Here is a 26069-nt window from a genome sequence, read left to right on the forward strand (position 1 = left end):
CAGAGACACTGTGAGGCAGGATTCTGAGGACTTGCATTTATTTGAGGTTGTAGACAGACAGCTACCTTCTAACTTTTAGAACAGAGTAATAGCATTGCAACAAGTTTATGAGCTCTCATAGCGATCTCTCCGTCACCATCATCCTCCTCAAGTCGTGCACCAACAGGGCATTACCCACAATGCAATGTCTTAAGCGGCAGGCCCTGTCACGGAATTGTTTTGAAAAAGACACAAAAATACATCAGACACTACAGTTACTTGCCATGTTTAATTTAAATTTATTGAGTAATTAAAGTTGTTTTTTCCCCAGATATATTTTTTTATTTCAACAGATATTTTGTTGTGTTTAGAAGAAGCTGTATGGGAATTCTATTTGAAACTCTAAAGATCTATTCATATCATATATAATTGTGTGGTTTCCTTTTGTCTTTGTCTGTCGTTAATCACAATTGTGCTGGTATTTGGGATGAGAAAAGATCTTTGCCTATTATGTCTATGAGCTGCAAAGCTGAATATACACTTTGGCTAAATACATTAGGTTTCAAGGGTGAGGGTTAGAGGCTGAAAAGCCTATAAGATATACATTTCCACATTTTATAGTGCTTACATTTGCGATTAAAATTTATTTAATGTACATTTAGCAATTTTTTTTCATGTATGTACATTGAGAGTAAATTCCTTGTTGAGTCAAATTCCTTGTATGTATGTGAACATACATGGCGAATAAAGCTGACTCTGATTCTCATTCTGATAAGGATAAGGGAATGGAGGAATGGAGGGAGGGAGAAAGAGCCGCCAAGATGCACAATGGGAGGATTCACATGGTCAGGCTGGATTAGCAGCTTACCCCTCTCCTCTACTGTGGAAAATAAATATTCAGGCCCCTTTTCTTCCCCTAAAGACTCTGTGAGTTCCATGTAAAACTGAAACAGGATAAAAAAACGAAAAATAAAGTCACCAGTCCCAGTGAGTTCATGATGCGGAGGAAACGGACAAACAAAAGATGTAGGGGCTGCAGTTAGCTTTTGCATAAAGGACGGTGGATATTTTTTTTAATGTTATTTGATTAATTAAATTTTAAAACTGAGAATGCAAAAAATGAGAAGTAAACCAAGTAAAGCAAACAATATTTTTCATCAATCTTTTTTTTTTATGTAACTCAGATTTTTGTATATATATATATATATATATATATACATATATATATATATATATATATATATATACACACACACAGATACAGTATACATGTATAATGTATACGTAACCTTTCTGCTTTGATCCTAAAAAGTGAAAAGCAGCATGTCGCAGTACAAGTTGTTTATTCCAGCTGACAGTAATGGGCCACCCCTGCTTTCCATGTGACAGATGGGGGGCAGTGGCAATAAAGCTCGAGCAGGAATCATTAAGTCGACTGAAGCCCAGAAGAGCCATTTTAATAGTGAGCGCTGGAGCTGTGGGCACTGCTCATCTGATCACCACTTCAAGAGACACTCTGGATCTTCTGTGGACGTTTAGAGAGTGATTTGCAGCTCAGGAAGGTTCCTCTGGGAGCGGGAGATGGAGCAAGAGATGAAGCCACCATCCATCCATTGCTGAAGAGAGTAGATTGGAGGCCAGACTGGTTCGGCAGGAGAGCCACGGCTTCATTTTTATATCACAGAATTTAGGCCCTGTCGCTGTTTGTGGTTTAACGGTGTAGGGAGTAGGGCTCCACGCCCTACAGCGGTGTTTCCCTGTGTTAAATGATACTTGTGAGAATTCCGTCGTTCAGGAAGTCCTCCACCACTGAGAAAATCAGACTCTTTACTTTTTACTGAGTGGCTCATCAAAAACGTAATCTCAAAAAGGAGTCAAACCTTCCATCACTACGTATCATCTTCACTTTCAGAGCGAAACTTGTTCTGATTAACACAGAGCTGCTGTTGTGCTGTTGCACTTGGACCTTGGTTTGATTTGTGTTAACACTGCAATGCTTAACAGTGGACCAAAACTTGTAAACAAACGCCACGCGCTTGCAAGCTGTTTTGTAATCGGTCAGAATTTTCCGTGGCGTGTCTGATCTCAGGTGCTCCAGGTTTCAGAACAAATGCTCCAAACGAGCTAGGTGTGAATAAACCCTGAAAGTCCAATAGTATTTGGTATATGGCATAATTCTATTGAATGTGACTGATTTACGGAACACTCCCAAAAATCATAAAAGCCCAGGGAGAACTCAATTCAAAACCAAACCTACTGAACTGACCCTTTTGACCGTCGTCCATTGTCCATTGTCCTCCCTTGTTCACCGTGCGTTACAGCAACTGAACTAAATGGACAAACTGAGTAGGACAAATTGAACGACTCTTTACTCTTCACCGAGTAACTCGTCAAGAACTGAATCTCAAAAAGATTCAAACATTTCATCAATACTAATAGCTCTCACTTTCAGTGTGAAACTTAAGCTAGTTCTGATGAACACAGAGCTGTTATTCTGGCTGGAACTGATGTACAACTTTGAAATTTTGATCTTGTAATACAACTGCTAGTTGTCATTATTTAAGTATTTTAAGTTAGTTTTGGAACCTGGCCAGCGGTTGAGAAACACCGACCTGCAGAGCCTCATGCCTGCGGTGCTGACTTCCCTACCTTGCTGTGGTCACAACAGCCACACTTACTCAAAGCCCTAATCAACCGCCATACATCTGCTGTGGCCGTGCAGAACTGTAATCAATCACCTACATGAACCCAGGAGAGGAGAACATGAGCGTAAGGCAGGACGGCCATGCCTCCGATGCCTCTTCGGTTAATAGTGCTTTGACTTTAGAATCACTAATCAGAATCGTCTTATTTTCACCAGGCACATTAACATTTACAAGGAATTTCTTCTGGGAAGGTTTGCACACGTGATGAAGCACTGAAATCCACGTTTATGGGGTTCCGCTCATTGAAATCACCGTCAGTGAGACATTTTCCACCCACTCTCCCAAACACACACACGTGTTTGTATGAAACTCACTAACAACCACATGCAACCTGTCAACACATGAACCCAGGTTTTGACAAGTGAAACAGTAACTACGGTCGAATGTGCAAAGGCATTTCCAACGCTGTTAAAAGCAACATAGCCTGCTCGGAATAGTTCACTGCACTTCGATCAACCTTTAGTTTCAACTGCTTTTTGAACCAGACGATTTGAATGGAAAGGAGTCGATTTGGCCAGAAACCCTGACAGTATGAATATCTTATGTAAAACAGATTATATTGGTCAACAATTTGACAAGTCACTGTAAAAATAATCAATCACAGAACCTCTACCTGTACCCTTCCATATGTCTACAGTACAATACCTCTATTCTACCTTAACTGTACCTCCACTCTACTCCCCTGTACCTCTACCTCACATTCTACCTATACTTCTACTATAACTCTACGCTACCAACCTCTATTTTTCATCTACTCTAATGTCCCTCTACTCTACCTCTTATCTACTCTCCCACTGCTCTATCTCAATCTACTCTTCCTCTACTGTACCTCTACTTTGCTCTACATCTACTATAATCTCCCTTTCACTGACACCACTATTCATCTACTCTACCTCTACTCTACACTACCTCTAGATCTAACGCATCACAGCCATTTTACATCTTATTTTACAGTTTCTGAGAGAGACATTTACTCTACTTGTGAAACAAATTTTACAGTTGGGGACATTATGTCAAGACAACATAATGTCTTGATTGATTGATTGATTGATTGAATATTATTTGACATTAATCCGACATTCATCTGGCCCTGATTAATGAGACCCATGTAGCAAAACACAGCATGATGTAGTCATTCACGCTGGAACTCGGACTAGATAATGTAAATTTAGTGAATGTAACCGACCCCTTCACCTTCATCTTCATTCAGACACATTGGAGTAAGACAGATTATCTCCCCACGCCCTGCATCCCTCTCTGCCAACACTCCAAACATTTAATCTCCCTTAAAAACCCTCTTAATAAACTCTGGGGAAGCCCCGCTTTAGCCCTTAGCAAGAAACAAATGTGGTTTACCATCCTGGAGATCATCAGCACCACCACCCCAGAGCTCTAATACATATTAATAGCCCAAGATCCTTATTCAGCCACAGAAGAGGGAAAAGGGGAACAAGATAAACGAGAAGGATGACTTCCAAACCAAAGTGTTGAAAACAATCATTGTTTTGTAGAAGTCTCAGGTGCCCTAGCCCAGCTCCTGAAAAACTAAAATGTCAATTTATACATAACACGATGACACAAGTTAATTAAAATTAATAAAAAAATGAAAAACGCTTTAAATAATAATGTGTGAGGTTTATAATATATTAATCACTGCTGCTGATTAAATATTTAGAAAGGCATCAGAGATGCTGAATGGAGGATGTGAACAGGGGTGTACAGTGTGTATCAACATTTTACTAAGATGCCTCTGTCCATTAACCCTGAGCCCATCTATCTTCATCACTCTCTCTCAAAAATAAAGGGACTTACACTGTGGTCCTCTCTCTAACATTAACGCCGGGTTTTACACTGAATCCGAAAACGCATCGTTCAGTGGGATCCTGCCCCCTAGTGGCCACAGGATTGCCTGTGTCTGGGTTTTGCATCAAAACGGCTTTCCGGTCGGATCCACCACAACATATATATGCATATATATACATATACATATACATACATATACATACATATACAGTGGGGCAAAAAAGTATTTAGTCAGCCACCAATTGTGCAAGTTCTCCCACTTAAAAAGATGAGAGAGGCCTGTAATTTTCATCATAGCTACACTTCGACTATGAGAGACAGAATGGGGGGGAAAGAATCCAGGAAATCACATTGTAGGATTTTTAATGAATTAATTGGTAAATTCCTCGGTAAAATAAGTATTTGGTCACCTACAACCAAGCAAGATTTCTGGCTTTCACAGACCTGTGACTTTTCTTTAAGAGGCTCCTCTGTCCTCCACTTGTTACCTGTATTAATGGAACCTGTTTGAACTCTGTCAGTATAAAAGACACCTGTCCACAACCTCAAACAGTCACACTCCAAACTCCACTATGGCCAAGACCAAATAGCTGTCAAAGGACACCAGAAACAAAATTGTAGACCTGCACCAGGCTGGGAAGACTGAATCTGCAATAGGTAAGCAGCTTGTTGTGAAGAAATCAACTGTGGGAGCAATTATTAGAAAATGGAAGACATACAAGACCACTGATAATCTCCCTCGATCTGGGGCTCCACGCAAGATCTCACCCGTGGGGTCAAAATAATCACAAGAACGGTGAGCAAACATCCCAGAACCACACAGGGGGACCTAGTGAATGACCTGCAGAGAGCTGGGACCAAAGTTACAAAGGCTACCATCAGTAACACACCACGCCGCCAGGGACTCAAATCCTGCAGTGCCAGACGTGTCTCCCTGCTTAAGCCAGTACATGTCCAGGCCCGTCTGAAGTTTGCTAGAGACATTTGGATGATCCAGAAGAGGACTGGGAGAATGTCATATGGTCAGATGAAACCAAAATATAACTTTTTGGTAAAAACTCAATTTGTCGTGTTTGGACGAGAAAGAAAGCTGAGTTGCATCCAAAGAACACCATACCTACTGTGAAGCATGGGGGTGGAAACATTATGCTTTGGGGCTGTTTTTCTGCAAAGGGACCAGGACGACTGATCCGTGTAAAGGAAAGAATGAATGGGGCCATGTATCGTGAGATTTTGAGTGAAAACCTCCTTCCATCAGCAAGGGCATTGAATATGAAACGTAGCTGGGTCTTTCAGCATGACAATGATCCCAAACACACCGCCTGGGCAACGAAGGAGTGGCTTCGTAAGAAGCATTTCAAGGTCCTGGAGTGGCTTAGCCAGTCTCCAGATCTCAACCCCATAGAAAATCTTTGGAGGGAGTTGAAAGTCTGTGTTGCCGAGCGACAGCCCCAAAACATCACTGCTCTACAGGAGATCTGCATGGAGTGTGTGAAAACCTTGTGAAGACTTACAGAAAACGTTTGACCTCTGTCATTGCAAACAAAGGGTATATAACAAAGTATTGAGATGAACTTTTGTTATTGACCAAATACTTATTTTCCACCATAATTTGCAAATAAATTCTTTAAAAATCAGACAATGTGATTTTCTGGATTTTTTTTTCTCATTTTGTCTCTCATAGTTGAAGTATACCTATGATGAAAATAACAGGCCTCTCTCATCTTTTTAAGTGGGAGAACTTGCACAATTGGTGGCTGACTAAATACTTTTTTGCCCCACTGTATATATACACTCCTCAAAAAAATAAAGGGAACACTTAAACAACACATCCTAGATCTTGATGAATGAAATATTCCAATCTTTATTCATTACAGAGTGGAATGCGTCGAGAACAAAATAACTTAAGAATGATCAATGGAAATCAAAATCATTAACCCATGGAGGTCTGGATTCAGAATGATACTCAAAATAAAAGTGGAAAAGACAGATCACAGGCTGATCCACCTTCTGTGGAAGTTCCTCAAGACAATTCAAAATGAGACTTAGTAGTGTGTGTGGCCTCCACGTGCCTTTATGCACTCCCTACAACGTCAGGGCATGCTCCTGATGAGACGACGGATGTTCTCCTGAGGGATCTCCTCCCAGACCTGGATCAGGGCATCACTCAACTCCTGGACAGTCTGTGGTGCGACGTGGCGTCGCTGGATGGAACGAGACATGATGTCCCAGAGGTGCTCGATTGGATTCAGGTCTGGGGAACGGGCAGGGCAGTCCATAGCATCAATGCCTTCGTCATGCAGGAACTGCTGACACAATCTAGCCACAGGAGGCCGAGCATTGGCATGCATCAGAAGGAACCCAGGGCCCACTGCACCAGCATATGCAGTGCAGACAATGGGTCTGAGGATCTCATCCCGGTACCTAATGGCAGTCAGGGTACCTCTGGCTAGCACATGGAGGTCTGTGCAGCCCTCCAAGGACATGCCTCCCCAGACTATCACTGACCCACCAACAAACCGGTCATGCTGGAGGATGTTGCAGGCAGCAGAACGTTCTCCACGGCGTCTCTAGACTCTGTCACGTTTGTCACGTGCTCAGTGTGAACCTGCTTTTCGTCCGTGAAGAGCACAGGGATCCAATGGCGAATCTGCCAATCTGGGTGTTCTCTGGCAAATGCCAATCAGGTTGCACGGTGTTGGGCTGTGAGCACAGGCCCCACTTGGGGAAGTCGGGCCCTCATACCACCCGCACGGAGTCTGTTTCTGACAGTTTGAGCAGAAACATGCACATTAGTGGCCTGCTGGAGGTCATTTTGTAGGGCTCTGGCAGTGCTCCTCCTGTTCCTCCTTGCACAAAGGAGCAGATAGCGGTCCTGCTGCTGGGTTGTTGTCCTCCAACGGCCCCTTCCACGTCTCCTGGTGTACTGGCCCGTCTCCTGGTATCTCCTTCATGCTCTTGACACTGTGCTGGGAGACATAGCGCTGGGAGACACAGCAAACCTTCTTGCCACAGCACGCATTGATGTGCCATCCTGGATGAGCTGCACTACCTCAGCAAATTCTGTGGGTTGCAGACACCGCCTCATGCTACCTCTAGTGGTGAGGGCACTGGAAAAATGCAAAAGTGACCAAAAATCAGCCAGAAAAGATGAGGACAGGGTAATGGTCTGTGGCCACCACCTGCAGAACCATTCCTTTTTAGGGGTTGTCCTGCTCATTGCCTCTCATTTCCACCTGTTGTCTGTTCCATTTGCACAACAGCAGGTTAAATGGATTCACAATCAGTGTTGCTTCCTAACTGGACAGGTTGATTTCCCAGAAGTGTGATTGACTTGGAGTTACATGATAATGATAATGTGTTCCCGTTATTTTTTAGAGAAGTATATATATATATATATATATATATATATATATATATAAAACTGGCAGTTTTATATCATATATAAGCTGGCGGAGTATATATATATATATATATATATATATATACACACACACACACACACACACACACTCCGCCAGCTTTTCCGCTGTAGAGCTGGAGAATATATTCTGGTTCATACAGGTGTCTGACATCCATATAAGTCAGTTTCACGACCCCAGACGCATTCCAGATTTCGAGAAGTTCTGCATCGACACCATTGAAGTGATCAAATTGAATCTGGTGCACGCAACATCAGATTTGGCCGATGCTAAGACATCAGGGAGTCTGTGTGTATACACAGTCTGTGTGTGTATACACAGACTCCCACTTTATTAGGAACATTATACTAACCCTGGGTAGGGCCTCCCTTTGCTCTCAATACAGCCTCAATTTTTCTTGCCATGGATTTCACAAGATGTTGGAAACTTTCCTTTGAGATTCTGGTCCATGTTGACATGATTGCATCACGCAATTCCTGCAGATTGGTCAGCTACACATTTATGCTGCGGATCTCCCGTTCTATCACATCCCAAAGGTTTCCTATTGGATTCAGATCTGGTGACTGGGAAGGAAACTGAAGAACATTGAACTTATTCTCATGTTCATGAAACAAGTTTCATGAACATGAGGCAGGTTGGGTCCATGGATTCATGCTGTTGGCCCCAACTTCTGACCCTACCATCTGTGTGCCTCAGCAGGAATGGAGATTCATCAGACCAGGCTACGTTTTTCCAGTCTTCAACTAGTTCAGTTTTGGTGAGCCTGTGCCCACTGGGAGCTTTTCCATAGAAAGGAATGGACTTCTCACACTCACTGATCACTGTTTGTTGTTGTCGCTTGTCGGATTCAGTATTAAGCCAGTTTCAGGGAATACTTTCGGAGAATTGAAATGCAAACCTCATTTATCAAAATTTGATAAATTACATTTAATGTGGATACACATCAAGTGTCATATGCACAGGTGTAATAGTATTGAAACACTTCTAATCGACACATCTAACCCTGTCTACACACAGACCCTACTGGTAGAAAGGGGGTACTGCACAGGACATAAAAAGGTAATGGTCTACAAAGATGTATTTCTAGAAAAGTTCAGTGACATAGAGCTCCATCATTTGTTTCTTGGAGAAAAGGGGAAATAGTGGCAGACGAGGGGGCGCTGGTTTATGCCCAGAGTCCAACTAATCAACCTCATTAGTGCTGATTGGTCGGACCTAGCTGTCTTATGTGTTGTCCTGGCTTACAGTGACGATTGCGTGGTACAGGAGACAAGCAAGGCACACGGACTCGGACTCTTATTACAACTTTGCTTTATGTTCATGTTTTGGCCAGTGAGCCTTTTGTTTGTTAGTTTTAATAAAGAACACTGTTGTGTCGACACCTCACTTCCCAAAGTCTCCTTCTCCGTTTCCCTCCCTGAACCCGTATCCGTGGGTAGAGTCTCCCACAACGTGTCATCGAAATGTTCATGAAAGTCATGAAAACAAAGAATACTAAGTTAACGTGAAAATAATTTTCTGTATCTAGTTAATATGATTTAATTTTTAAGACTTTTCAAGGCTTTGTTGAAATGTTTTGATTTGAAATGTGTAGGGCAAACTTTGAACGGAGTTTCCTTAAATGCATCACAAAAAAATAGGATTGGATTCAGCATCGATATCGTTTGTTCCAAATATGCACAGAATTACATTTCGAAAGCAGCTTCTCTCCTGGTTCCCTCCATGGAAGTTGTTAAAAAGTCAGATATGGTTGCAATTTAAGAAGGTTTACCTGTATTCCTCCTGCGTGAAGATGGGAATTCGGGAGGGCTGGAGGACAGTGATCTCTACCAATGTGCTGTTGAACTTCACGGGCTCGCCATCGTCGAAGGCTATCACGTACAACTGAGGACACACACACACACACACACACACACACACACACACACAAACACACACACACACACACACCTATTACTATCATCACATTTTTTCCCCCCAATTCTATTACATGTGGCTTCCAGGCAGGGTCCCTTAAACGCGCTTGGCATCCTAATGACAAATGGTAGCTAGTGTTATGGGATGTGGTGAGCTGCCTGTAGCTGTCCCAGAGGAGGAAGACCAATCTATCAATCTACACACCATACTACACACTGCCACCAACGCTATAAACTGGGAAATTAAAACGTGACAACACACCCGAGGGAACAAAAAATGGATTGGGTGCACAGTGAAGAGATGAATTGAAAGGATTAGGGCTGGCATATGGTCCTTATTTACATTACATTAAAAACCTTGTTATAATATCATAACATTGGTAATATTATAGTAATATCGTAGTTTATCTACTCATTCATTGTTATTCATGACTGCGTTATTGTATACATATTTATTCATTCTGTACAGTATATCCATACTAGCAACCATACTGCCCAAGCCCCAGATATCACCTTGAAACTTAATTTATTCTCTGCAGAGAATTACTTTTGGTATATTCTGTTTATTTCTGTTTTTGGGCATTTTTATTTGGCTATTTTGATATATTTGGCAATTCTTTTGTAAATTTGGCAAATTTTCTTTGTATGTATGGCTATTTTTTCCTTATTTTTTTTGGATATTTAGCTTTTTGGTTATTGTTGCCTGTTCTTGTATATTTGGCTAGGTTTTTATTTTTATTCAGATTGTTAAGCTTTGTTACGCTAATTGTTATTACAGATTACATATTCTGATAGGGGTGAATATTCAGAATCGAAGGTCATTTCTGTGTCTTCCAATGACCTCACAATGCTGAATGTGCATCTTTTGGCAGCGTAAGATGGACGACAGCCCATAACGCTGACTCTCACTCCCTATTCCTCCTGGATGCAAGGGAAGCCTCATCAGGAGCAGGTGGAGGACATTATAGTGTCTATATGAGTTTCACAAGAAATTACTATGTTATTAGTTGAATATTGTCAAATTTCTGCGCCATTGATTTTTGGCATTGGCATTAACACAAATGGGACATTCTGTGTAGTTGAAATAAATCACCTTTCCCCTATTTGTGATATGAAATGATTGCATTCGTTTTGGCCCTCTCATCAAGACGATTATTAATGAAATTCCTCATAATGGAATAATGGAAACTAGCTCTTGTGTTGCAAGATCAATATTGCAAGGCTGCACATCGTGATGACAGGTTTGACGGTTTTCCTTTTCGATATTCGGTTCTTGACGAGTCACTTGTTAAAAAGAGTTAAATTTTTGACTCTTGGCTCGTTTGTTTCAGTTGGTGTAGTAACGCATGGTGAGCGGGGGAGGACTTCCTGAACGATGAACAAAAGTCAGAAGAGTCGGTCCGGCTCTGAATTGTGAATGGAATTCTCACAAGTATCATTTAATTGTCAAAATTATGAATTTTGGTGGAATGCAAAGAATAAATCAGTCAGATTCAATATGGATTTTATGAAATACCTTTTTTTGCCTTGGACTTAAATTTAGTTACCGGTGATTATTTTCTCCAGACTCGTGAGTCATTTAAAAGACTTGATACGACCGAATGGTCCGCCAGTTTTGCATCACTAACTGCCAGTAGGCCATAAGAATAAGCAAAGTTCTATGTGTTAGAAATGTTTTTAGTGGTTAACAGGAGAGTGGTGTAGTGCTGAGAGAATATTTTATTGGTTCATTGGAAGGTTGTGAAACTCTGACCAACCTTGAAGGTGGTGCTGGGCTCCTCGTTGAGGTTGACCCTGGTGATCACCCTCCCAGTCTCCTCCTCCACCTGGAAGATGCTGCCACTGTAGGGAGAGCGGTCCAGGTCAACTCTGTAGCGCACCAGGCTGGCGGGAGTGCCCTGAGCAAGGTAGATTAGTAGATGGTGAATACCCCAACGAATTCAAGATTCAAGATTCAAGGTTCAAGATTCAAGAGGTTTATTTGTCACATACATATACATACTTTAATACATATATGCAGTAAAATGTCAATGAACACACCCGGTGATTACACACAATATGTTCTAGACTGAACGCAGTAGCTACCTAAGTATTTCTACTTGACCAACTAACTGGTTCCTAAAATGTCATGGAGTAAGTCGAACGCTATAGAATAAAATAAAAATATATAGAATAAAATAAAATAAAATAAAATAAAATACAAGGACACTGTAATCAATAGAATTGATTAGAGTGTCCCTTACACCCTGAGTCAGATGACGGATATGGTGATAGTGAATTGACCCATTATTGTTACTCAACCTTCAAACCTTCAACCTTCAACCTTCAAGCCGTAGGTTGAGCTGCCCTGCCATTTGGGAGTCAGTCGAACCTTGGGTTAGAGCAGAAAACCAGAGAAAGTCCCACTGGAGTTTAACCTCCCTAGAAAGGCTATCTCTCTGAAAATTCATGAAAAATATATTATATAAAAGCTTGGCAAATAAAACAAGAATAAAAACAGGTTTCTCTGATATTCAGAAGTCAAATAGAAAGGTCCCGCACTAGCATCTGACCCACAATGGACCTCTACATGGACGACTGCAAAGTTTATGGGTTTTAACAGTGAAAATACTGTGAAAAGTACTGTCCAACCCTTGTTGAAATAAAATTTTTGTTTAGTTAAATCACCAAAAAAACGTAGTCTCAAGTCGACTCGGTTTTTTCAACTAATTATGATCGGTGCCACTGTGGACGCATTGAAGGAATCTAGATTTGTACCACTTTGTAGGTAAATCAGGTGGAGGGTGGAGGATGGAGGGAGGATGATGGGGGAGAGGAGGATTGAGAATGAAGGATAGAGGAGAGGGGAAGGAGGGAGACGAGGTTCTAGGAGATGAGGATGGAGGATAAAGGAGAGGAGGATGGAGGAGAGGAGAATGGAGGGTGGAAGGAAAAATGGGTGAGAGAATGGGGATGGGGAGAGGAGGATTGATGTTTTTTCATTTAATTTCACCTTTATTTTGTTTTCGGGATACATTGAGTGATGAAATTATTAAGCCCTAAATTGACCTTCAGAGCAAGAAATTCAAAACCTTTCTGTACAGTGACGTTTTTATAACTGTAGCCATAGTCACCCCACCTCCTCTTGCATATTTGTCTATTCAAAACAAATTATAGTAATTTAAAGAAACCTCAGAATCACTGATATTTTTATTTAGCCAAGTTTCAGGCAGCCCCAATACATCGATACATTCGAAAAATCACAATCTTGAGATGATCCAATGTTTGATGTTGATGTTGAAGCAGATTTCCAATATTCAGAGGAATTGATGACCATTGATGACCATTTATATTTTTAAAAGTATGATGAAATAAGGAAGCTGGGTTAGACTCAGCTGTATGCAATAAGGGGCAGTGGTATGGGACTGTAGGGGTACACTTTGAGCGTTGTATATAAGGTCTAGCAATGGACCTAACGGTGATGGTTGTATAGTTTGCAGTGGAAGGCCTACCAGTTCCATTTAGTAGAACTGAGTGGGCTGCAGGAGGATGGGGTGGAGGAGAGGACTGTATAGTGAATGCATGTGTTGGGATGATAAAGGAGAGAAGGATGGGGATGGAGGAGATGAGGATGGAGGGTGGAGGAGATGAGGATGGAGAAAAGAGGAGAGGATGGAGGGGATGAGCACCTAGGATGGAGGAGAGGAGGATGGAGGATGGAAAATGGAGGATGGAGAGGAGAGGGATGAGAGGAACAGAGGAATGGTGGAGAGGAAGATGGAGAAAGGAGGGGAGGAGGATGAAGGATCAAGGAGGGAGAGTGGAAGATGAAGAAAGGAAGAACAGCAGCCAGGGGGGTTGACTGAGTCCCTAAAAAAAAAGAAGGAAAATACAATGAAATAAAATAAAATAAAAATGTTTCCTTGTTCCCAGAGGGGGAGGTGGTAAAAAGTTATATGAATTGAAAGTGGTAATCCGTGAGATTATTTTGTTGAAAGAATCCCAAATTTTATATTTATCTCCTATTTATTTCTACTGAAATATTATTATAATTATTATTATTATTATTATTATTATTATTATTATTATTAATTAAATGCTGCGCTCTGTGGCACCAGGCAGACGCAGGTAAAAAAATATGTTGAATTAAAGCGGTAATCCGTCAGATTGTTTAATTATCTCATGTTTTCTTATATTAAAAATCTTTATTTAGCTTAGCAAATGGATAAAAGGAGGAACATGAGGTGCAATGAGCACCTCTTCATAAAGTCTTGGATGGATGGATGGATGGATGAATGGATGGAAGGATAGATGGATTAATAAATGAATGAATAAATTAATACCTAGACTCAATGAACACCTCTTCATAAAGTGTTGAATGTAACTTTTGAAGTCATTAAATAATAAAAATAATAACAAATAAACAAAAACACAATTATTAAAAAATATTAAAAAAAAACTGACAAAGAAATTAAAAATATAAATAAAACAAAATTGATCTTGGATGTGCTTCTGATATGTGTGGTCTCGTCCATTGCTGCCTGCAGCTATATTTTTTATTATTATTTTGCTCAGATTTGTATTATTATTTTTTTCCTTAGCATTATTCGGGCTAAAAGTGTCTGGCACACAACAACCGCTGACATGGTTGAGGTCTCATTAGAAAGGGGATGTCTCAGAAATCTCTTTGTTTAAGTTTTATTAATATCGATCTACATTTGGAGCAGGAATTAGTGAAAAACTGCTGAAAATAGCTGGAAGCAGCTAAACGTTCGTGCATCAATGATATTCCAACGTTCTACAACTTCACCACTCATCATCCAATCCATTATTTATGTGCAGGTTGTAGATCTGGGGGGGCATTCGCATCGTGGGAGGTGTATGCTGTAGACTCCATTGTTCTGTAGTGGTTGCTTTGGGTAGTATCTGCGCTACAACACCCAGCATTTAATTTGTATTTGATCTCTTTTGCCTTTTTTGTAAATAAACCCATTCAGTTTGCATCTAACCCGGTGTCATGTCCCTCCTTATTTTGCGGCATTCGACCCAGTCGTAACTACGGTTGGGCACCGAAAACCGGTGCCAGCATCTACCGGACAGAACCGTAACGCAGGCTGTGCAATAAACACATCACAAAAAACTGCCTGAAATGCGTTAAATAAGAAAAAAAAAAATATTTACATGCGCCGTACATCGTAAGCTCGTGAAATTTGAATGTTGACAATCCTTACTCAACCCCTATTAAGCTCACGGCCTCCCAGCGCCACTAGAGGCTGCTGGTGGCACGGTGGCGCAGTGCATTGCACTGCTGCCTCACAGCAAGAAGGTCCAAGAATGTTCTCCCCGTGCTCACATGGGGTTTCCTCCACCTCACGTCAGTAAGGACCCCCACCAAAAACATGCACCCATCATCGTCTGACTAACGATGGACACTTATCACCTGGTCCCCGGGCGCGTCCACGTATGCTGTCCACTGCTCCTGGCTGTGCCCCCGGAGGAAGGACAAGCCAGGATGGGTTAAATGCAGAGGATCCATTTCACCGGCCACCATCAAAGCATGTGCGTGCGTGTGTGTGTGTGCAAGCATGTGTTGTGGTGTGGTGTGTTGCGTGACGAATAAAGACTGTTTCTTCTCCAGCCCCATCCGCTGCTCCTCCCTTTAGCCAATTTCAAACACCTGGGATCAATTACCTTCTTCACCCACACAATATTTATTCTCCAGCTCCTCAGTCACTCATGGCTAGACCGTCAACTAGCTTACCCAAGTTGTACTGCTACTGGCCAGTTCCCAGTTCCAAGCGCTTAGTTCCTAGTTTATGTCTCCTTGTTTCGTCTTCCCCGAACCTGTTTGTCTCCTCTCCTCGACCAAGCCTGTCTGTCCCTCTCCATCCAGCCCGGCTCACTTCTCTCCACCCGCATCCTGGATTCCGGACCCCTCCGGCCCGCTCGTCATCATCCCTGCCTTGTCCTGCTCTATCCCTACCCAACCGGATCCTTACGGTCATCTCCACGGCGTTGTCTAATAAACATCCTCTGTCTGCCTCCCCATCTCTGTGTCGTGCGTTTGGGTCCCTCGTAGCTCCGGTCATAACACCTCCAAGTCAGTCGAAAACATATTCTGTGTTTGTGTCCTCAAACATGGAGTTGAGCAACCGGTCTGACTCATGTCTGTTTAATTTTAGTCCCAAAAGTTAAAAGTTGATGAAATGCCTTTAAGGGACATGCAGTGTTCAGTCCATTACAATGGAACTGTGTTGCTGGGAACTTCCACACGGTGTGATTTCCACAGAGACACTGTCAGGCAGGACTCTGTGGACTACAGGTAGAAGATGCCATGTTCTAACTTTTAGGATAAAGAAATAACATGCAACAAGTGTATTGACTCTCAAAGTGGTCTCTGCCAAGTAGAGACAGTGCTCCCACGTTACCCACAATGAAATGTGTTAAAGCCACCGGCCCGTCACTACCCGATCCGTCCTGGAATTGTTTTTAAAAAACACAATCCAACAGACATTGCAGTTATTTTAAATTGCCATGTTCGATTTATATTTATTTAGTTAATTAGGTTGTTTCCCCCACATATTTATTTCATTTAAAGAGATGATGTTTTGTTGAGTTTAGAGGAAAATATTTTAAAGGGAGTAGGTAAATTAAACATTTCTTATAGTTATGTCTTATTATAATGAATGTTCTGATTAGTTGGTTAGGTATTCATGTGCAATCTGTTCAATAAAGCATGTTTGAAATAATTTATTCCATTTTTTTAATTCAGTGTGCATAGGCTATTCAATGTATGGGGTCTATGTTAGCAGTTTACCTATTAAAGCATAAAGACAAAGGAACGGTATAGCTAATATGCACACATCAATATTTGTTTATTTATTGCAAGTCATATTGTCAACACCATCTTTAATGTCTAAAACCGTTGTTTTGTGAATTTTTTTATTTTTAGTATTGTTTCAGGCACCATTTAGGCACCGGTACCATTTAAAGGGTTTATAACGGTATCGGAAGAAAAAAAACAAAAACATATCCAACCCTAGTCGTGACAGGCAGACTCTAGGAGCCGATGACACGTTCCATGGGGCTTGGAAAATTGTAACTCATGTGAGCAGTAATTCTGTCTCCATACTCGAAAAACTAATTAGTCGGAGAGTCCTTACCACGTCAGTCAATGCTGTGTTCAATGGAAACTCAGAAAATTGAAACTCGTTTTACTAGTAATTCTGATACAAAGACAAGCGACAGCACAAACTGATGCTACGCTCCATAGGAACTCAAAAAATTGCTATAAGTGTCTATACAAAGTGATAATGTGTTTCATGAGAACTTGGAAAACTGTAATTTGTATCCAACATGACTAACCTGGACCCTGTGTATTGCTGCCTGCAGCTATATTTGTCATTATTATTATTATTATTATTATTATTATTATTATTATTATTATGAAATGTAATGTAATGTAATTATGATGATGATTATGATGAGGTTCTCACCGCTGGGTCCTGGTCCTCGGCCAACACAGTGGTGATGATCGTTCCTTTCTCTGCATTCGGAGCCACCAGACCCTTGTACAGCGCTTGGCTGAAGACCGGAGAGAAATCATTCATATCCTAAAAATTAAAAGTAAATGAGTCACATGATGCCACTGTCAGTGAAATCCTTAATAAGAACAAGAAACATCAGCACAGCCACTGTTTTTATTTTACAACAGAATAATGTAATACTATTGAAATAACATAAAATGTTCAATGTTATTCACTCATTTATTTAGATATCCACCTGTCAGTGGTTTTAATGTTGTGGCTGATCGGTATATATATATATATGCATATGCAGTATATATAAAAATGTAGGTCTGCATATTGTTCTTATTTCACCATAGTTTCACTTTGATGCTACAGCCCAAATATTCCCCAAAAATGGATAACGCTTGGCATTGTAAGGGTCAAATAAAATACGGCGCTACTTTTTATTATCTCCCATTTCCAGCTGATGCCATGTGCATATTTATTGGGTAATAATATTATGATAGCGGCGGCTTCTTTTGATTTTAATTAACAACGACATCTAGTTATTTAGGGCCAGCTTCACCATTTTGTTGATTTTCCATTCATTTTTCAAGAGTATTAGAAAATTGCCTCCTGCTTTAAAAATTTGTATTAATTCCTTCTCTTCACCTTTGTCCCAAAACACCAACTATGTGGTAGAGGCAATGGATTTTAAATCTCTGAACACATGGATAAGGCAAAGTAAACAGTAATAAATTATGCATTGAGTCATTTATTTATATTTGATTTTTCTCGTTTTTACCTGTTTCATCAAAATTCTCTCAGAATCAGTGGCCTATAGACATAACGTTTCCATTGTTACCACAATGCCACTCTGATCATTATAGGTACTTTATATTGTTTTGGTCTGATAATTTGGCAGCTTATGAGCCCAGAAGCTACCGTTTAACTAAGTGTTGAAAAAAACCATTACACAAAATAAAATGACTTAAGTTTATAGTTAATAGCTGTCATAAATCTCAACTTTTATTCATAATGTGAATAAAGGTTTTTGTCATTCTTTACAGTATAAAAGACCAAAGAACCGCCTTCAATCAGAGCCTTGCCCTTATAATTACCAAGCAGAATACACAATGAAAATGAAGCTTTTTCCAACTTTGCTTTTAAATGCCAAGAATAAAGCTTATAGAAATAACTTAATATCCAAAACCGGAACTGTTCTTTGTCTTTTCGATGATTTTCTGCATTTGTTTAAGCAACAAACAACAATTGCTTTCACTGAGCTTTGTAGCTGGATTGTAGCTGTTAGTGTCACATGGATCTAAACAAAGGGTATTTGGCATTTTCCCTCTGGAAATCTATGGCTCTTTCCTTGAATAACAAAGATTTTATTTATTTTGTTTGTTCTCATTGTGATCACAATCCCATTTACAAAAGAGACCTGTGAACAAATGACTTGGATAGCATCAATCAATCAAACAATACAATTTAGGTCTTTCAGGTCTTCTCAGCAGGTAAAAACTTCAATTTCACGTTTTTTTTAATTCCAGCAGAAAGGTCAGTTAGTCAGTTAGATCAGTTAGAACTGGGCTTCAAGATCTTAGGTAGATTTAATATTAAGGCCTTATATATGAGAACATAGTGCACAAATTCACATGGGGACAGTCATTGAACGGGACGGGTGTAACAGTCCTCTCAATATTTCAGCAATGAAAAAATACATTTCAATTAAATCAAACAAAACCCACAACCACAGTCAGGTTTGATCTCTGGACCTTATTTTCAGGTGCAATTCACTCAATTGTCAACAATAATGATGCTTCCCTCACCTAGTTCCAACTACAGGGGTACCTCGACTTACGACTGCATCTACTTACGACTAATCCAAGATACGAGATACGCGTGGAAATTTGCAGTTGGCGCGTCGGCGGCCAGTCAGCAGTCAGTCAGCAGTCAGTCAGCAGTCAGTCAGCAGTCAGTCAGCGGGCGACCTACATCGTGTGTGCATGTAGTTTGTGGCTTATCCATATCTTCTTCATATTTACTGTGTTTGTGCTGTGTATTTTGTTTATTTTCACCCTTCATGATGAGTCCTAAGAAGAAGGATGATGGGAAAAAGGGCAATGATTCCCATTGAAACAAAGAAGGAAATCATAGAAAAATATGAGCGTGGTGTATATGGGAAAAATTGCTTCGACATACGACTGTTTTAACATACGACCGTTCTTATAGAACCAATTACAGTCGTAAGTCGGGGTACCACTATACTAACATTTCGTCACTCTGATAATTGATTTCTCAAATTAAATCTCCACCTGTGTTTTAGTTATTATTCCATTCCAAGTTTTTAAAGGTTTTCCCCACTGTCTGCCTTTCTATTTAATGGATTATTAACAGTTCTCTGACCTTTCCAAACTGTTTCAAACATGCAATTATTCAACCGCTGAAAAATAACAAATTGGGATCCTCCATCACTCAATAATTGCAGATCAATTTCTAAATGATCCTTTTTATCCTAAGGTACTGGAGAAAGTAATTTCAACCCAATTAATCGCTTTTATGAACAATAACAATATTTTTAACTTTTTTTTTTGTCAGGTTTTAGGGCTCGCCACAGCACAGAGATAGCCCTTGTGAAGGTCTCTCAGAGCCAACTGTTAACAGAAGATAGAGATGACTGCTCTGTCCTCGTGCTTTTAGATTAGAGGGCCACGTTCAACACAATTGATGTTGCTGTCCTCCTGCACTGTCTGGAAACATGGGTTGGTCTTAAGGAAACTGCTCTACAACTCTGACGTTCATATGTCATGGACATGTCATGTCCAACAGAATATTTTCCATTGTGATAGCAAATGCCAGGTCTTCTGTTACTGATTTAAATTGTAGTTGTGGTGTGGGGGTGGTGTGGTTTAAGCAGCCTTGGGCCCGGGACTAGGGTGGCTGTACGCCTGTTGCTTGTTAGACCAATCAACAAGCAACAGGTAAAACCCTTATCCCCGCAGCCACAGAGGAGGAGCGCTTGTCATGACATGTTTTCCATCTGCTCTGGTATTGGTACTTTGTACATTGTTACTTGTCAAGATCCTTGCCTGTGTCGGAGGGCCCTGGAAGCGCCACTCGGGTGGTGTGTGGCATGCAGACAGGTATTAATGCTTTTATTTTCTCCTGCCTGGACTACTGACATGCACTTTATGCTGGTATCAGACAGTCAGAGCTCCCTTCACTGACTCTATCTAGTGCAGAACGTTGCTGCCAAAATTTGAATAGGCACCAAGAAATACTTTGCCCCTGTCCTAGCCAACTTACACTGGCTGCCAGTTTTATTACGCATTGATTTTAAAATTGTATTGATTACTTTTAACGCTTGAAATGGCTCCAAATGATATAAAGGATTTATTGACTCCCTATGTGGCCGGGCTTTCTCAGTCGATGTAGGTAGCTCTGCTTGTTATTGCCGTGCCTGGTGACCGGGCCTTTGCTGTCAGAGCCCCCAGACTGAGAAACAGACTGCCTTTTGACATCCAACAGGCTACACTTTTAGCGTCTTTTAAATCCCTTCTTAAAACTTTCTTAAATAGGAAATGGTTTTTGAATTCTAAAATATAAGTTACTGGGTTTTATCATTTGACTCCAGCCATTTTTTAAACTTTATTTTATATTATATATTTATTTATATATTATTATTTATATTTTATTTATGTTTTATGATCCCTGTGTTGTTTTTATTTGTTAAATTTTTACCTGCTATTGCTCTTTTATCTGTATTGTTTTTATCTGTGCTGTTATTATCTGTATTTTTTTCCATGAAGCAACCTTGTTGAGAAAAGTTCTATGTAAATAAAGTTAATTATTGTTATTTTATTATTATACTGTAATACGTACTATGTTTGCAGAAAAAATGTGACACAAAGTTACCACCAGATTCAAGACATTATTCAGTCTGTGGATCATTCCAAATTGACAATGCCACGCCCGACGCCGCCATATAAGAAAGTTCCTACGGCAGGCTCAGAGAAGTGCAGGAGATGACTCATAGACTGTAGGACTCCGAAAATGTGAACCATTGCCACTTAAGATTACAGAAAGCAACCTTGCAACAAGACTGCAATAGAAATGACTGTTTCCGAAGTCGATTTCTGCTAACTATCTATCATAACATAACATTTTCCCCTGAAAATGTCAAACTCACTCCTCGTACACAAACAAACACACTAAAAAATAAGTGTTTTTCAAGCACAAGTAAAAGAGAAAAGATTGGAACATTCATTTGTTGACCGGTACGAGCCGCAGGACGCCCCATCCATCACCGGGAGGCAAGCGCCAAGCAGCACAGAAACCCAGTAAAGAAAAACAAAGAAAGAGAAATCAAACGCTGGCGTCTTCAAAGAAGCCTCTGAAGGTGGAGAATGTGCTCCATCCCAGGATGGAAGCTAGTGTGACGCCATTAAGCTCCGTCTAATTCCTGTCGGCCATTTGGAAGCGGGTTTGATACCAGCAGCAGGAGCACGGTGTTACATCTCGTCCTTTTCAGAGGACAAAGCCCCGACAAGAAAGTAAAATAACCCACTCTACTGAGCTGTGGGTGTTTCAAACATCTGAGATGACGTGGAGTGCGTCACCAAATAACATGCAGACGATGTCACGTTTTCAGATTCCCATACGAAACAAAAATCTTGAGTTTCTGCCGATTCCGATACTCATCCGATATTTTTCCACTAATTCTTGACCCTCCTTACTCTCGTAACTTTATTCTAAGCAGCTGAATAAATGTGTCACATTCCTTCATGTGATGCTTCTGCAAGTGCTTCATCCAGTTACATTAAAGATTCCAGTTTGTTTGTTAGTGCCGCCCCTCGATACGCTAGCTTTACAAATTATTCCCACTCCACTGTTTTTTGCTTTGCTCCACCCTTAAAGGCTTAAATCAAATTCTTAGAACAGAAGAAGAACAATCTTTGATCGTCACACGGCACACCACACTACAACACATGCACGCACACACACACACACATGTACACGCTTTGGACGGTGGCTGGTGAAATGAGGCCTCTGCTTTTAACCCATCCTGGCTTGTCCTTCCTCCGGGGGCACAGCCAGGAGCAGTGGGCAGCATTCATGGACGTGCCCGGGGACTTGGTGATGAGTGTCCATCGCTGGTCAGACGATGATGTTGTGCATGTTCTTAGTGGCGGTCCTTACTGACGTTAGGTGGAGGAAACCCCATGTGAGCACGGGGAGAACATGCAAACTCCACACAGAAAGGGGATTGAGGTGGGTTTGATATCTAACTTAACTTTCTTAACTTTTTATATCCCAGGTGTTATTCCTGGAATGCTGCTTAATGTTTTTTTTATTTTTCTCAAGGGCCTGTTTTCCACCGGCCATTATCAGCGTGAATTTGGAGGTTGAATGTTAGATGACAAATGCTATATTTTGGTTAAATAAATGTATAATCCTTGATTCAATACATTATCCTTTTGTTTATGTTTAAACAAAAATGTCAGCAGTTATGACTCGAGGCACAAAAAAAAAAAAAAAAAAAAATAAAAAAAATATATATATATATATATATATATATATATATATATATATATATATATATATATATACAGTATATACTGTATATACACACATACACACACACACACACACTCACACACACATACAATCATCACGGTGTGTACTTGGGGGGGACACATGAGGGCCCTTAACAAAATGGCCGAGGGACTTGTAACTCTTACCGTGATGCGGATCGTGACGGTAGCCTGGCCCGGAGGCATGACGCCGCCCTGGTCAGAGGCCTCCACCTGGAAAGTGTAGGACGCCCCCATGCCCATGGCTGCCAGGTCCTCAAAGTCCAGGGTCTGCAGCAGGGCCACCTCCCCCGTCACAGGGTGCACGGAGAACAGCTGCCGGGTCGACTCGGACCTGATCCGGTACGTGACGTTGGAGAACAGGTCTGCGTCTACCGCCTTGGAGGAGGAGAAGAATAACAAGATGTTACTGAGGCGACCCGTGTGTGTGAGGGATGTAGAGGTTAACAGAAGGAAAGATGCTGACACCAGGGAAGCACAGAAATATATCTACCAGAAATCTCTCTCTTTCTATACATGTCTGTCTGTCTGTCTGTCTGTCTATATTTAATGCAAAATATAATATATATAATGCAAATTATAATATAGGCCTCCAATTTCTGAATTGATTTAAAAAAATAATAATATTGATACATTGTTTGGAAATTATGCCACCCTTTTGGGCTTAAATCAAATGCCACATTAGTAACAAATTAATTGAAACATTTGTGAAAGTGTAATATTTTTGCAAATTCTAAAATCTAAAATGTCAATATACAGTACAATATTAGTACTACCGTGAGCCCTCTCATCAATATGGATATTGGATTAAATCGATATGGGCTTGAATGGTGATATCCTGCCCGACACAGATGGTGTACATTGATAGATTTGTTTTAGATACAGAATTTAAATATAGGAAACTTTTTCAATGGTTTGGACTCAAAGCAGACATTAGTCTTGTGTCTTGTCTATATTCTGTGCACAGTATGTGAAGAAAGCAGCATCTGTGGTTGGAGGTTATTAGAGACATTTCTGGACACACACACACACACACACACACACACACACACACACACACACACACACACACACACACACACACACACACACACACACACACACACACACACACACACACACACACACACACACACACACACACACACACGTAAGTCAGGTCAGTCTTTTTGTGAAGGGACGATAAGCTTTTAGCTTTGTGCGGACTTCTAGGAATGATATTACTCTCTCATATTAACACACTTGAATACAAAACAAAAATAAATAAAAGTGCACAGGCTGAAGGTCCCTCTATCCATCGGTGGCTTCACAAATGGAGGTAAATGAGATGAATTGTACAAACAAATCACAAACAAATCCTCAAAACAGCAATAATGGAAGCAACATTATCTTTCGAGATGGTGGGAGATGATTTCCGCAGCTAATTATTTTATTCCTAGAAAATGTAATATTTGGAAAAAACATTGTGGGCAAAGGGGTAAGGCTTAAAACGCAGGCGAGCCAGGTTTGGCTGAAGGTGAACCAGGAAACCCCCCAAAAACCAAAAGGGGGGAAACACACCGAAGAAATGATGCTAGAGGTGGTTGTGTTGGAGATCGATCTCTCTCTCTCTCTCTCTCTCTCTCTTCTCTCTCTCTCTCTCTCGTCACTCATAATATGGCAACAATTACTCCCACTTTGCTTTTTCGCCGTAGGTACGGTGCTGGCCACCTCTTCCTTCTCCTGTTCCTGTTCATCCTCTTCTTTCTCCTCCTTTTCCTCTGCCTTCTCCTCTGTTCAACTCCTCTTTTTCTTCTTCCTCCTTCTTCTCTATCTACACCTCCTCCTCCTTCTCTTCATTCCTACTACTCCCCATTCTCTTTATCCTCCTCTTCCTCAATGCAATACAAAACCTGAGACAACGTCGATCAAGCTACGCAAATGTTTGTCCTCATCCTCCTACTCCTCCATTTTCCTCATTCTCTTCCTCCATCAAGCTATAACAATGTTTGTCCTCCTCTATCTACTCCTCCTCCTCTTCATTCCTACTCCTCCTCATTCTCTTTATCCTCCTCCTCCTCCTCCTCCATGCAAAACAAAACCTGAGACAATGTCCATCAAGCTACGCAAATGTTTGTCCTCCTCTATCTTCTCCTCCTCCCTCTCCTCACCCTCTTCCTCCTCCTCAGTGCAAACTACACCTGAAGCAACATTCAGCAAGCAATGCTTGTCCTCTATCTGCTCCTCAGCCCCCTTCCTCCTCCTCTTCTTCTTCCACCCTCTACACCTCTTTCTTCTCCTTCTCCTGCATCCTCTTCCTCCTCATCCTCTCACCTTTTCTATCTCCTCCTCTTCCTTCCTACTATCTTTTTCCTCCTCCTCCTCTTTTCTTCTCTTAATACTCCTCATCTTATTTCTCCTCCTCTTCCTCCTCCTCCTACTCTTCCTCCCTCCTCCTCCCCAGAGCAATCAACCTCTGAGACAACCTCTATCAAGCTTCACACTCACATTTTGCCAGGAATACTTGTGAACACACCACTGGCTTCTTTGGACTTTTCTTCGAGACAAGGCTCACTCAGCTTTAGCCGTTGCTACAACCACCTCCCAGACAGTAAGAGCGAGAGAGAGAGAGAGAGAGAGAGAGAGAGGGACGGGTAAAAAGAAGAAGACATAAAAGACAGATGGAGATGGACAGACAGAATGCGAGTGGGACTCACGCTCAGCCTGAGGACCACCGTGCCCACAGGGCTGTTCTCGGGCACGTTGACCACGTAGGTCTGCTGGGAGAACACGGGGCTGTTGTCGTCAATGTCCTCCACCCGGACGGCCAGGGTCCAGGATGGTCCTGCGGGGGTCCACGGCCCCGTCCGAGGCCTCCACCACCAGGTTGTAGCTGCTGATCAGCTCCCGGTCCAGGGGTACGGCTGTAAAGATGCTGCCGTTGGACGCTGACCCAAGAACAGGTCCGGGTGGTTGACGATTCGGTAGCGGACCTCGCCGTTCGCCCCCACGTCCGGATCTGTGGCCTGGGATGGTGAAGAGGATCGAGAGGGATATGTTATATTGATGTTTCCAAAAGGGGTCATTTGAACTCAAAGAGTAGCCCCTTCAATTTACTTAAATCAAATTGTTTGTCAACACCGTGCACACTCGTGCTGAGGTTTTTGAATTCTAAAATACA

General features: G+C 41.3%; 1 protein-coding gene across 1 annotated transcript in view; it reads right to left on the reverse strand.

Annotated features, from left to right (window-relative positions):
* LOC307242687 (protocadherin-15-like) overlaps positions 1-26069 on the reverse strand; it is a gene marked incomplete at both ends in the record, with an annotated part of 287981 nt that overhangs the window by 91263 nt on the left and 170649 nt on the right. The window contains 7 exon segments of the mRNA XM_080017227.1: positions 9681-9793; positions 11583-11723; positions 17301-17417; positions 23057-23287; positions 25606-25722; positions 25724-25840; positions 25843-25914. Coding sequence (XP_079873353.1) covers positions 9681-9793; positions 11583-11723; positions 17301-17417; positions 23057-23287; positions 25606-25722; positions 25724-25840; positions 25843-25914 — 908 coding nt within the window.

This window comes from Zeus faber (assembly GCF_960531495.2).
Source record: "Zeus faber genome assembly, chromosome: 16".
Lineage (NCBI taxonomy): Eukaryota > Metazoa > Chordata > Actinopteri > Zeiformes > Zeidae > Zeus > Zeus faber.